Below are 14,203 nucleotides of genomic sequence, written 5' to 3'. Positions count from 1 at the left end.
ATCCATTGGAAGTATATCAAGATCAATGCCCATGATCATACACTCTATCTAACGGGGACACAACCTTAGTTTCTTTTACCATAAATTCCCAACCAAAGCAATAATTAGCAATTAGTTATCAAAAACCCAACTTTTACCAAAATCATCGGATTAAGACATTAGACATAAACATAGCATTCTACGAATTTAGTAACCTTTTCACACCCTATTCCCTGTGGGATTCGACCCCAACCTTGTTGGGTTACTATATTTGACAATGTCCGCGTTATACCATTAATAGGTGTAATTTGAGCGTATCAACTGCTAGACTAAAACGAATGATTTGATGATATGTGAGTTGCGAGACTGTTGTGAGATTGGCTGGTGATTATTGGGGTGAAGTTAATGATTAAAAGGTATTGATGTACAGTGTGTGGTAGATAGGCGTATGACTTGATTGGGTTGTCATCATGTTTTTCTAGGAATTCTTTTACTGATATGTGTTACTAACAATTGTCGGCCTGTGATACTTACTCAGTACGCGTTGATTGTCTTGATATTTAACACTTCTTACACCCTTTTTGGGTGTAGATTGTTTCAGGTGGTTGTTTGTGACATGAAGCTGAAATGTGCGGTGCTTATCTGGAAGGCCTCCTCCCACTTCATTTCGGGACAGAGGCTGAGTCTTAGAATGTAGTGGTAATCTAAAATTATTAGTCGCTCTTATACTAGTCTAGACAAGGTCATGATAAATTGTGTCGAGTCTCAAATCATGTATTATTGTAATCACATGGATTATTTATTGAATATATTATGGAGTTCTGTTGTATTTTCTAAATATCTAATGCTTCAAACGATTTATTGTTTAATTGATGTGTGATAGAAATGAGAGAGTTCGCCTACCGAGGCGGGAAAGGTAGGTGCCCGCATGGTCCTAAAATGGGTCGTGACAGTTATCTTCTTGAAATTAAAAAAAAAAAAAAAAAAAAAAAACTTCAACCTCTTTCCTTTACACATTATATGTAGTGTAGAGGTAGTTTTCTTTTGTACAACAACTTCTCTGCGATAAGTTCCTTTGTGTTTATCTCTTCTAACTGGCTTGGGTTAGACCATATGGAGCAACCCATGACCCAATTCCAACAATTATAAAGGTATTTGAATAAGTTATTCTATAGCATTTTTATATATATGCGAATTAGCATAGAAAGACTTTTAAAAAATTATATATATCTTTTATTACTGTACCGGTTAATGAGTACCATTTTATGCTTAAACTCCCCTTTTGGGACCGAACGGACCATCCTAAGAATAAAACAAAAAAGGATTTGTTTACTGAACAAAATAAATTCATTTAAAAAAAATAATAATTACTGTATATTGTTAGTACAAAGATTAGTACCATCAGAGACAACAAAGGGTCACAATACATTAGTTTGATGTAGAAGCTTGATATAATGTTCATCAACCATTTCTCGACTTGTTTGTGCTGCATCACCGTTCATTTAATTTCTATCCTTCACTTTTTGTCCAATTTCGTGTTTTGCCCAAATAGTTGAATTTGTTCTAAGGTTAACCACAGTTGATAGTAATTTGATTCAAATAAAAGAATTAACACAAGCAATTTATTAATTATTGATAAAGAATAAGAAAGTAAAGAGTAAAGAGTAATCTTATTCTAATTATGATGAACAACAATAGCAGAATTCGTGGTCCTTCAAAATGAATGAGGGCTTGAAGATCAAAGAATAAAGATAAAACCAACAATCAATAATAATAGTGTATATACTAGTCAGATTTGGATGCCTTGGTCTACAAATGAAAATTCTATTTATAGGTATATGATCCTATCTGGTGCTTTTTCCATTGTGTGTCTGTAACGACAATCATTTATTGCTGAATTAATGATTATCGTTTAATTTCCTTGATTCTGGCTGTTAATAACCGTTTTAGTCGATACCATTAACTCCATTTAATGAGCAATAAAGAGAGTCTTATACGTTGTTTCCGTTGATGTTCTCACCGTTGAACCATCCTGCCGCCTTTCCGTAAATGCTATGCTCGGCGTTACCATCTAATATTTATATGTCATTGAATAAAACTGACACGTGTCGACTACATGTTGGTCCACGTGCCAAGTACATTTTTTACCCTTACAGATAGTCCCTTAATTTTTCAGGTTTATCACAAAGATATTCCCGAGAAATTGTCTTGCCGATTTTCATCAATCCTTTCTTGTTTACACATTTGAATCTTCTTTCCGTGGAATAGGAAATGTTGTAATTGGTGGCAGGTTGTGGCTCACTGATGTGATGAATACATGGCATAATCACAAAAGTTGAAAGGACTTGCATTAAATGATGAAGTCAGACGTGGGCCACGTGGCTGTAACCGAGCCCTTCGTTTTCTCGCCGTTTCCCAAGATAATGATGGCTGTTTTACATTCTCTACACAAGTTCAAATTTTACCTTTTGCTACTATTTTGTCTCAAATTTTCCGCTCCAAATTTCTTCAATTTTAAATTTCTTTGCTTCCTTTCCTTCTTCGTTTCTTCTAATTCATAATCATGTCTTCTCCTTCATCTTCTCAGAATATTTTGCCAGAAAGACCGTTATGTTGATGCCTTTCCTCCTCATGTAGGTGTTGAAAAACCTAAAAATAAAATACTTCCCAAGAAATTGATAGGCGATGCTATTGCTGCTGCATCTATTGGGTCTTCTTCTTTATCTGTTAGTGCTAGTGTTGTTGAAGTTGGAAAGATAAATCTTCCTTCTGTGGGTGGTGTACTCCCCAAAAATCTTTCTCATACTTTGACTTGAAGATAAATGAATATGAATCTGATAGGGATCGAATGACGATGATGTCAAGGATTAAATCCCATATTGCCGAAGATCTTTTCCCTTCCGTAATTGAAAGATGTCATTGGAAGGATCACTATGTGGAGATTATGTTCCTGAACCGAAGAGGTCGGCTACTTCTCATTTTCCCTGCAGTGTATCTTTACCCTTTTACTATTGGGTTTAATTTACCGTTAACTTCGCTAATTGATCAATTATGCCACCGCCTCCAAGTATGTGTTGCGCAACTTACACCAGGAATCTAGCGTTGGATTCAATTATATCAACACGTTGCTCATCTTGCCAATGTACAGCTTACCTTGGATCATATTTTATATTTGAACTCCCTTCGTTTCATAAGGGGTTCTATGATAATGTTTAGGGCCAGGGGCCAGAATAAACTGTTCGAGGATCCCAAAGATAGCCATGACCGTTTATGGTATAATGATTTTGTGTTTATTCCTACTCACCAGTTAGTGAGTAGTGACGCAGGGTCTTTTCCGGAGAAGTGGAATGCAAGAGCTTTTAATCCCGAGTTAAATATTCTGGACGATATTCGTGCATTTACAAAAACAATGATCCGATTCTCGGCAAATGCTAGAACTTGGGAATTAATGGCGGTGCAACGCGGCATTCGCACTTTGAATGATTTCGGGAAAAATAAAGGTGTTTATTTTTATTAATCTTCTTTTCCTGATCACAATTGTCTTCATTGTCTCTATTTTGTCAGGCTGTGCCAGTAAAAGTAGATCATCTTCAAAAGCTTTGATTCTTCCAAATGATAACGACTCGGCACTAGATAATATTCGTTCCATTGTCAGAAAAAGATCAAGTGTGGAGGCCGAAGGTTCAAAGGATGTTCATAAACCTATTCCCAAGAAGAGGAGACTAAAGAAGCAATCCTCTTCTGGACCTTTCGGGATTGGGAAGACTGAAGGTAGGCTTAGCACTGAAAGTACAGATTCCGAGGAAGACACACCTTTAATTTTGAGGAAAAGAAGAAGAACTGATCTTTCTCTTATTGATGTGGCAAATGTTCCACTGGCGTCTTCGATGAAGGATTTTGAAGATTTATCTCGTACCTTTGAAATTCCTTCTCGGGAAGAAGATTTATCGGCTACTCTCCCTGAAGTGATGATCATTGATGACGTTTTCGAGGAGCCCTTCCAAAGCACCATCGCCGATGTTAATATAATTGAGACTGATCTTGTTGGGGTGGATATTGCCGATGTTCCCAAAGTTGATACCTCTCGGGATGAGATTGACGGTTCTCCTAAACTTGACACTCTCCCGTGCGATACTGCAACTCTATCAGGTCGACCTTCTGATTATGCAGAAGAAAAAAGACCTGTTCAAGAGGATTCACATGAAGCTGATACTAGTGATGAAGCTCTCCGGGCTGATGATCCCGCAGTCAAGTGGATGCAGTATTTTGTTTCTCTTACTGTTAATCATACTCGATCTTTCAGTTTATCTGATAAGGCAAATTTATTGGCTAATCCTCATGTGATGAGTACTTTTGCCAATAACTTCATAAGACCAAAAGAACACGCCATTCTAAAGGACTTGCCCTCATACCAGATAAACATCATTGCTTTAGGGCTTACGATCCAGGTATATTTCTTTTCATTTTCTTTTATAAATTCTCTTCCGTCAATCTTTTCTTACTTGTTATAATTTTTGATAATCTGCTTGCAGGCTCAGACTTATTTGGCGGGAAGTCTAGAGCGTTCTAAGGGTGAATCAAAACTCATTGATAAACTCAATGAAGACAATGTTGCTCTAACTCAGGAGTTATCTGCTTTGAAAGAAAAACAATCTTGCTCTAATGCGGAATTGATTGAAGCCAAGGTAGAAGCCGATGGGTATAAAGCAGAGTTGAAGCATCTTCAAGATTAGGTATCCGACTTCCCGAAACTGAAAGAGGAGATCTCCGAGAAAGATACGGCCATTGGCAATTTAAGGGTGGAACTCATACAAACGGAAGCCAAATTTAAAAAATCAAATGAGGAAATCCAGAATCTCCGAGATAGATTATCTTCTCGGGATACCGAATTCACTGAACTTGATACAAAATTTTAGTCATTACAAGTTAACAGCATTCAAGATTCTGGAGATCTAACTAGAGCTTTGATTGACTTAAATCAAAGTAAGAGAGACATAGTTGCCATTGAGGAGAAGTACACCGAGAAAGATCTCGAGATGAAAGCTTCGTTGGAGAAGAAAAATAGATTTATCGCTAAAATCTTGAGAAAGCTAGAAGATTTGCAAGAGCGTGGGAAGTGACTTATGCACCGGAAGGACACGTATAAGCAGAAGGTTAAACAGTTGGAAGAAACCCACGCCGTGGAAAAGCGAAAGGTTGTTAACCTGGTTATCCTTAAGACTCGCATCAATTTTCTCAAAGGTATTCACATTTCCTCATTTGATCATGTTGATGCTCTTGCTATTGCTGAGCGAAAATTAAAGGATGCTTGTGATCTTCTCGGCGTCATGTTCGGAGATAACGATGCTGAAGAAGATTACGAAGAGGAGGTAGAGGAGGAAAGTGATTCTGGGGATGCAAATGATGATTTACTTTTTGAAAGGAAGATTCCATTTGAAGATGATCATACTTAGATCTTTTCATAGGATCTTGTATTTCCCTTTCCTTCGGTGTTTGATGGTTTCTCTTACTTTCTGCTCCATTTGGTTTTGACGATTATTTCGTAATAGTTTTGTTTTGTGCGAACTTTACAATGAATGAATCTATTGCTTATCCATATTGCATGTTTTTCCTTTTTATGATAAATCTCTTGTAAGACTTCTTTGGTTAGAACCTTTACCGGGTGATCAATCCATTCCAGAATTCAGACCTCGGAATACTCGTAAGAAGATTTGTAACTTTGCCGCAAATATATTCGGGAAGATGGTTTGGGCATCTAATTCATTACGAGTAAATTCCTTCACTCGTAATGCCAAAAAAGAGGGCTTTGTTTTTAATGAGAGATTTACTATACTTTGCAAAAAAGGGAGCTTACTTAATCTATTGACCACTTAATCACAAAGTAATGTAAAAGAAGGCAAAGATACCTTAAGTTGTTTATGATTTGGGCGAGTGGAGCTTAACCATGCCTGGTGTCTCCAAATATTCAGAGACAAAATTTTCCTTTACGGATAACATATCACTGGTGTGATCATGTTAACCCTTAATTTATGTTTTTGAATCGGAATTCAAAAAATATAATACTAAGTTATTCGGGAATTCCAGAAGATTGGAATCTTTTACAATATTAATTGCAAGATGCCTTCATAATGAATAATTCTTGTACTCAATGTTTTGCCGTTATTTCCCATAAACTGTTGTCATGCGTGTGTATATCCCTTATTCTTCTTGGCAAAATGGTTTAGTTCCTGTGTACACACTTGGATTTTGGCGGGAAAATGATATATGACTAAGACTGATAAGACAGTTTAGTTTTCCGATGACCCTCTTCGATTTGCGTAACGTCTCATAATTAGTCATAAAGGCTGCTTTTTATGGGAACCATTAGTCCCAACTCTTTGTATTCCTCCTTTGAATTTATATAAGGAAGTGAATCATTGATCAAATATGTCATAGTCTTCTTTCCTTTCATAATTTGTTTAAAGAAAGAATTACTCTCTGCAATCTTTTCATATCCTTTTTGAAAATATGTTTTCTTCTTCTGATAAAAATCCTTCTAAAATTCCAACAGATCCTTTTGAATTAGAGACTTTAGCCAATACCTTTCTTCCCACTTGTTTTGACTATTCTAATGATTTTGAAATTTTCCATCATTCTTCTCCTATAGAAGATTTTCCTCTATTGCTCCTGAAGATATTGCTTGCTTGCTCAGGAATGTGGTTTGGGTCCCGATGTTGTTTTGGCTGTTGACAACAGGACAAAACTTCATAACCATGTTGATGGTTTCACTTTGATGCCCATTTTTCCTTTTCTTATTGGGTTTCTGTTACCTATTCCTCTTGTTACGGTGGAATTTTGCCGCCGATACAATGTGTGTGTTGGCCAAATCACTCTTGATACTTGGCAATTATTTTATTGCCTCCAGTTTTTAGCCATCAAGGCTAATCTTCCTTTTACCTTGGATAATATGATCTATACATTCCTTTTGTTTTCCGGGGTGGTTTGATCCATTTGTTTCCCCGCGGAGAACACAACTTAATTGACTCTATTGATTTCGGTGATGTGGATCTTATAGAGCGGTTTGTCAAAATAAGAACAGAGCTACTCCATCGCCCCTCTGACGAGGTATTTTCGGAAATATGGAACTCAACTTCGAATTCTGCCAATCCGAAGGAAGTTATAGACATTTTTGATTGGGTTACGAGTTTGCTGGGATCCTCTGGGGATATTATACGTTCTTGGAGAAGTTTAAAGATTCTTCCCTCAATTTTTCCTTTAGAAAGGCCTGGTCCTTCAAACAGAAAGCGAAAGAGGGACGTAATAATAATTGAGGATGATGATGAGGAGGTTCAAGTTGATATTCGCCATTCCGTTGCTCCTCCTCTGCCTAATTCCGAGATACCGGCGAGAGGCCTCCGAAGAGCGTTAACCATTTCCGACAAGAAAGCTCTTCGGGATCTCTCCTATTACCACGGATGCCCTATGATAACGCAGAACTATCCATGGGTCACTTATCTGAGATGCTTCTTCAAGGCTATTCTCTTGCAACGACTTCTTCATCACATGTCGCTAAAATGAGAAAAGAAAATGAACAGCTTAAGTTAGAAATAAAAAAGCTTAAGTCTGACTTTTGAGATCCTGATTCTGTTTAAGCTGCTTAGATGTTACGCCTAGAGGAGGCAGTTTGTGCATTACAGCATTGGGATAACACAATGTAAGCATTGAGGACATCCTACGCGGACCTTCAAGGTCTGTTTAAAAGTGTTGAAGCTTCTCGTGATCGTTGCTACTCCCGGTGTAAACTACTTCGCCTTCAACGTGATGTGGATATCCTTAAATCTCGGAAAGAGGCTTTTGAAGAAGCTCTTACTGCAAGTTTTAATTTGAACGCATCTCTTCGAGCTGCTACTCATGAGCTTCATGTTGCCTCGACATCCATTAAAGATTTGGAAGATTCTGGAGAGGGTTCCCGAGATTAGGATCACTCTCTCCTCCAAGAACGTTAAGAATCTTGAAAAGTGTGTGCTGATTTGGTTCGTGATGCCATCTGATAATTCTAATCTTGACCACCATTGCTGATTCTTAGATCCTGCCCTCAATGATCACCATTGCTGATTCTTAGATTCCTGCTATCTTTAAATAGAAGAGTTGATCCATGTATATTTTTAATATTTTAGAGTATCCTTCTATTGTGCTTAGTATTTTCGAGTATCCTTCTATTGTGCTTTCCTTGTTTTGAATAAACTTTTTTTTTTTTTTTTATAACTGTAATTTAGGTTAATATGATCGCTCCATAAATCGGGATCATGCTCGTGCCATGTTATCCGATGTGCAATTTTGAACACCTTCTGAGACAAAAGTATTGTAATGATTTGCAATTTTATCGGGATGATTTGCAGTCCCTAGTGTGTACATGTATGTTGACAGCCCCTATTCATAGCCCCCCATTGTTTGGGTATGAAGTATGAATACTTAAACAATGTAGCATGTATGTCGTTCTCGCTTATCCTTTTCATTGCCTCTACTTGGCAAAATTCAAACCCCGGTTAAAGAGCATATCTCGTAGAATGTGTCTCTGTGTTAGGGATGACATTGCTTGAAAATTGCTTATATTGTAATTGTTGGTGATGATGTTCCCGCTTGCGATTAGGTTGTATTAAAATAATAACGCAAAAACCTAAGGAAAATACTAAAATAATAATGCTTGCATAAACAGAAATGAGATAAAGATCAAACTACAAAGTCAACTGTAGAATTCCCACAGACGGCGCCAAACTGTTTGAGTCAAATTTCGTGTTTTACCCAAATAGTTAAATTTGTTCTAAGGTTAACCACAGTTGGTAGTAATTTGGTTCAAATAAAAGAATTAACACAAGCAATTTATCAGTTATTGATAAAGAATAAGAAAGTAAAGAGCAAAGAGTAAACTTATTCCAATCATGATGAATAACAATAGCGGAATTCGTAGTCCTCCAAAATGAATGAGAGCTTGAAGATCAAAGAATAAAGATAAAGCCAACAATCAATAATAATAGTGTATATTCTAATTAGATTTGGATGCCTTGGTCTACAAATGAAAATCCTATTTATAGGTATATGATCCTATCTGGTGTTTTTTCCATTGTGTGTCTGTAACGGCAATCATTAATTGTTGAATTAATGATTATCATTTAATTTCCTTGATTCTGCCTATTAATAACCGTTTTAGTCGTTACGACATTAACTCCATTTAATGCGCAATAAAGAGAGTCTTATACGTTGATTCCATTGATGTTCTCACCGTTGACCCATCCTGCTGCCTTTCCGTAAATGCTATGCTCGGCGTTATCATCTAATAGTTATACGTCATTGAATAAAACTAACACGTGTCAACTACATATTGGTCCACGTGTCGGGTACATTTTTTTACCCATACATTATCATATTCAATTCTTTAATATAAATAATCAAAAAAAAAAAAAAAGAATTAAGAGATTTTTATAGAATAATAGTTGATTCTCATCTTCATAAAACATGTTACATAATTAGTTGTATCTAGTGAGTATTAGTTTTATCGTAGAAAATCAAAGTTATGAATTTAAGTTCTACTTTCAAAATGATTAATTCATCTTCTAGAATACAAACTTTCAAACGCTACTACAATTTTCGTTATGAGCGGAGCACAAGGGGATTAATTTGAATCCTCTTCGCTGGAAAATGTGCCACTCTTGTACATGTGTTACTTGTAATTTGGTTGGATTTCCATCAGAGTTACTTAAGTATTCCGTTATAAAATTAGGAACAAGTGAAAGTACATAGGTGGGAAACAAAAAGTGAAGATAAGGAGTGTACATAGGTTTTACTACGGTTATTTGAAAATAAATGCATTGTTACCCACATGAAAAAAAGTAATTGACCTCCCGGTATTTTGTCCAATAGAGGAAAACATACACAGACAAAGCATTCTAGTTCGATATCTTTCAAGCACAACAAAGCATTCTAGTACGATATCTTTCAAGCAAAATAACTATAGAATACCCGAAATACCCATCTGGCTGAGCATCCCACTGACACGTTAAGCAGCACTTTATGATGCTCAGTAGTGGAAGTTACCTTTTTGCGCCCATATGATAGATTTAAAAGACATTGCTACCCTTGGGCGTTTCATTGCTTAACGCTTCTATATAATAGAAAAAAGAAAAATAGAATAAAGCAAAACTAAATTATGGTTGACTGAGTTTATAAAGGAATTCACAACAAGTTTGAATATCAGTATGTTTAAAATATAATAAAATGGAATCAACAGAACGGCGTTCAAGGAAATCTTATTATATGTAGTTAGTTTATGGTGGATGAATATTTAATGCAAACAACATATATGAAAACTTAGTTGAGGTAAATAATTAATACTAACAACAGATATGAAAACGTAGTTTAACTGGTTCATTCCTCTTGGTCAGGATCTTAACATTCAACCACAGAATAATACTAAAACAGAACAAGGGGGGTTAGGAAAGATTTGAACTTTTTAACTACAACAACAGGTGTCCGTACAAGTTGATGATATTAAGATTGTCTTAGTAATAATAAAATATTAAACCGAACATGTTAAGCAAATCATTTTACTTTATCAACACTCTAAAATTAAGGTCGACCAACAGCAAAAACGAAACCTTTCTAATATTCAAAAAATTTCAATTAATCTTTTCTTCTTTTCATAATAATTCAATAATATTACCTAATCATGTCCCTATATATAGTCCCGTAAATATTGTAATATCATACACAAAAATAATCAACCAAGACACAATGGGCTACTGTAATCTTTCTTGTTCAACTTCTATGGCAGCAACTTTGCTCTTTGGATTTGCCATATTTTGGCTATTGCCTCAATCTGCATTTTGCATGACTAGGCATTATACATTCAATGTAAGTAAAACTTCATTTTACTTCTCCTGATTTTTCTAATGTCATTGAAACTAAATACATTTTGTTTCATGTCTATTCTTATAGATTGTGAAGCATAACGTAACTAGATTATGCACCACAAAGAGCATAGTTAGCGTGAATGGGCGTTATCCTGGCCCTCGTCTTGTTGCAAGAGAAGGTGATCGAGTGATCGTTAAGGTGGTTAACCGCGTATCCAACAATATCACTATTCACTGGTAAGAAATTAGAGAACATGAAAACAAATTATAGAATAAGTTAATTCAAACAAGATTGTATACTGAATATACAACTAGGCTTCTCTATAACAACTAATAACATATCACTATAACAACCATATTTTCTGTGGAACCGATCTTTCATGTTATGTTATATTATATGTACTTTACAACAACATTTCACTATAGCAGCAAAAAAATATCGTAACAAACGACATAATCGTTATAGAGAGGTTTGACTGTATACTTACTATATAGTACTGTTTTGTGATGTGCAGGCATGGAATTAGGCAAATTACAAGCGGATGGGCGGATGGACCAGCATACATTACACAATGTCCGATACAAACTAACCAGAGCTACACATATAACTTCACGATCAGCGGTCAGAGAGGAACTCTGTTCTGGCATGCTCATATTTCATGGCTGAGAGCAACAGTTTATGGACCTATTATCATCCTGCCACGGCGCAACGAGTCCTATCCATTTAAGAAACCTTACAAGCAAATTCCAATCTTATTTGGTTAGTATCATAAACCAGAACCACTTTTTACATTAGTTGACACAAGTATTAATGTTCTGTTTTTGTTCAGGGGAATGGTGGAATGTAGACCCTGAGGCTGTAATTAACCAAGCTCTTCAGACAGGAGGTGGTCCAAATGTTTCAGATGCATACACCTTCAATGGCCTCCCAGGACCCTTGTATAATTGTTCCTCTAAAGGTATAATAAACGATGTTGCTCAGACTCTCCAAAAATGATGCTGAACCTATGTTAGGTCCTCCTACAGTGCACTACTTTTGGAGTATCGGACACGCATCCGGTGACATCTTTGAACAGTCCGAGCAACATTGATAATCAATGGCTATAATGACGCACATAATGTTTCAATACTAGAATGGGACTATGGAAGATGCTCAGAATCCAAAGCAAATAAAGGCAACATACTTTTTGCCTTCCATTATAAAGAATCATCATCATAGTCATGCGCCTTTCGGAGTGCATTATTACACAACTCATATTACTTTCTCAGAACTTAAGGTTAATGATAATAACATTGTTTACATGCAACATTTAAGAACATAGTGACTGAGATTTAAAATCTTAAGACTTGCATTATTACACTTTTTTTTCCTTATAAAAAAAAAAGATTTAAAATCTTAAGACAAGTTAGGGTGAGCATTAATCCAATATTATGTTAATTACGACAGTACTAACATCAATTTCAAATTAACCCATCATGTTTCCTACAATCTTTATTCAGATACATTCAAGCTGAAGGTGAAGCCGGGAAAGACTTACATGCTACGTTTGATCAACGCTGCAATGAATGATGAGATGTTCTTCAGCATTGCCAATCATACCCTCACTATCGTTGAAGTAGATGCTGTTTACACCAAACCATTTCACACAAATGTACTATTTATCACCCCTGGTCAAACCACCAATGTTCTTCTTAGAACAAAGCCGTATTACCCGAATGCCACCTTCCTAATGGCGGCTCGGCCATACTTCACTGGCCAAGGAACGTTTGACAACTCCACTGTTGCTGGAATCCTAGAATATGAACTCCCCTTAAATAGTTCTCCCACAAACAAAAATAAAATCAAGATTTTTAAACCAACCCTACCAAATATCACTTCAACAAGTTTTGTTGCCAATTATACCAAGAAACTCCGTAGCTTAGCCAGCATTCGGTTCCCAGCAAACGTTCCACAAAGTGTTAACAAGCGTTTTCTCTTTACAGTAGGACTTGGCTCGAGCCCCTGCCCTAAAAACATGACTTGTCAAGGACCTAATGGCACAAAATTTGCAGCATCGGTGAACAATATATCTTTTGCTCTTCCAAAAACAGCACTGCTGCAATCTCACTATTTTGGACAGTCTAATGGGGTTTACACCACAGATTTTCCGACCAGCCCTATAAATCCATTCAACTATACAGGAACATCACCAAACAACACTTTAGTAACCAATGCAACAAAGCTTGTTGTCTTGCCATTTAATTCGAGTGTTGAGGTTGTGCTGCAGGACACCAGCATTCTCGGCGCTGAAAATCACCCCCTTCACCTCCACGGTTACAATTTCTTCATTGTTGGTGAAGGATTTGGTGACTTTGATCCTAATAAAGACCCTGCCAACTTCAATCTCAAGGACCCTGTAGAGAGGAACACGTTCGGTGTCCCTGCTGGTGGATGGGTTGCTTTTAGATTCTTTGCAGACAATCCAGGTAACAACTTTATCCTTAACAAACACGAATACAGATCTCTCTATAACAGTCATATTTTCTGTGAAAACGACCTTTCATGTTATGTTGTATTATATATTCTCTACAACAACATTTCGCTATATCAACTAAAAAACATGAGAACAAACGATGATGTTATAAAGAGGTTTGACTGTAACAATTTTCTTCAATGGAAATGATGATCCTAAAAGTGTGAATATGAAACAGGAGTATGGTTCATGCATTGCCATTTTGAAGTGCACACAAGTTGGGGATTGAGGATGGCTTGGTTGGTGTTAGACGGGCCGTTACTGAGTCAAAAGCTGCCTCCTCCACCTTCAGATCTTCCAAAATGTTGAACAAGAACTGAAGTTCAACGGCTCGCTTTGCAATTTCTTGAGTGTTTTCATCTCCTTTTTTTTTTTTTTTTTTTTTTTTTTTTTGTGTGTGTGTTCCGGCTAATTTTTGTTCATTAAATTATGTGTTATTCTTTTCTGTTACATTTGAACTGTCAACAAATTTTCTTCACTAATTCGACAAAACTATTCTGCATCAAGACTTTCAACACGTCTCTTAAACGTTCACTTCAAGTCCTTCATATCGAATGATTTCATTTCTTCAAAATTTTGGAGAGCAAAAAAGATTCTAATCTGATGCAGAAAACTTTGGAAGTGTATAAAGTTACAGAGAAAACAATAATTAACATGTAAAAGTCTTCTTAGTGTAGTGGACTTAAAAGAAAAAAAGAATCCATGAAATGAAAGGATCAATGAGCACTTTTTACAATGACTAGCAATTGAATCAAATACTCCTGTAGAGTAATACAATGACTATATAAACTAAATGAGAAGTCCAAAAAAAGTTGTTGAAACAAG

The 14,203-nt window shown here is 36.2% G+C and overlaps 1 protein-coding gene across 1 annotated transcript; it reads left to right on the top strand.

Annotated features, from left to right (window-relative positions):
* The first annotated feature begins 10,707 nt into the window (after positions 1-10,707).
* LOC132057131 (laccase-17-like) lies at positions 10,708-13,880 on the top strand. The gene is made up of 6 exons (XM_059449587.1): positions 10,708-10,866; positions 10,951-11,102; positions 11,381-11,625; positions 11,696-11,824; positions 12,366-13,331; positions 13,557-13,880. Exons 1-6 carry the CDS (start codon positions 10,747-10,749, stop codon positions 13,685-13,687), a joined length of 1,743 nt encoding a protein of 580 aa, XP_059305570.1. The 5' UTR covers positions 10,708-10,746; the 3' UTR covers positions 13,688-13,880.
* The last annotated feature ends 323 nt before the right edge of the window (positions 13,881-14,203 follow it).

The sequence above is a fragment of the Lycium ferocissimum genome, chromosome 5, assembly GCF_029784015.1.
Source record: "Lycium ferocissimum isolate CSIRO_LF1 chromosome 5, AGI_CSIRO_Lferr_CH_V1, whole genome shotgun sequence".
Taxonomy (NCBI): domain Eukaryota; kingdom Viridiplantae; phylum Streptophyta; class Magnoliopsida; order Solanales; family Solanaceae; genus Lycium; species Lycium ferocissimum.
Note: the sequence above shows the minus strand (reverse complement) of the source record. Positions and strands in the feature narration are given on the sequence as shown.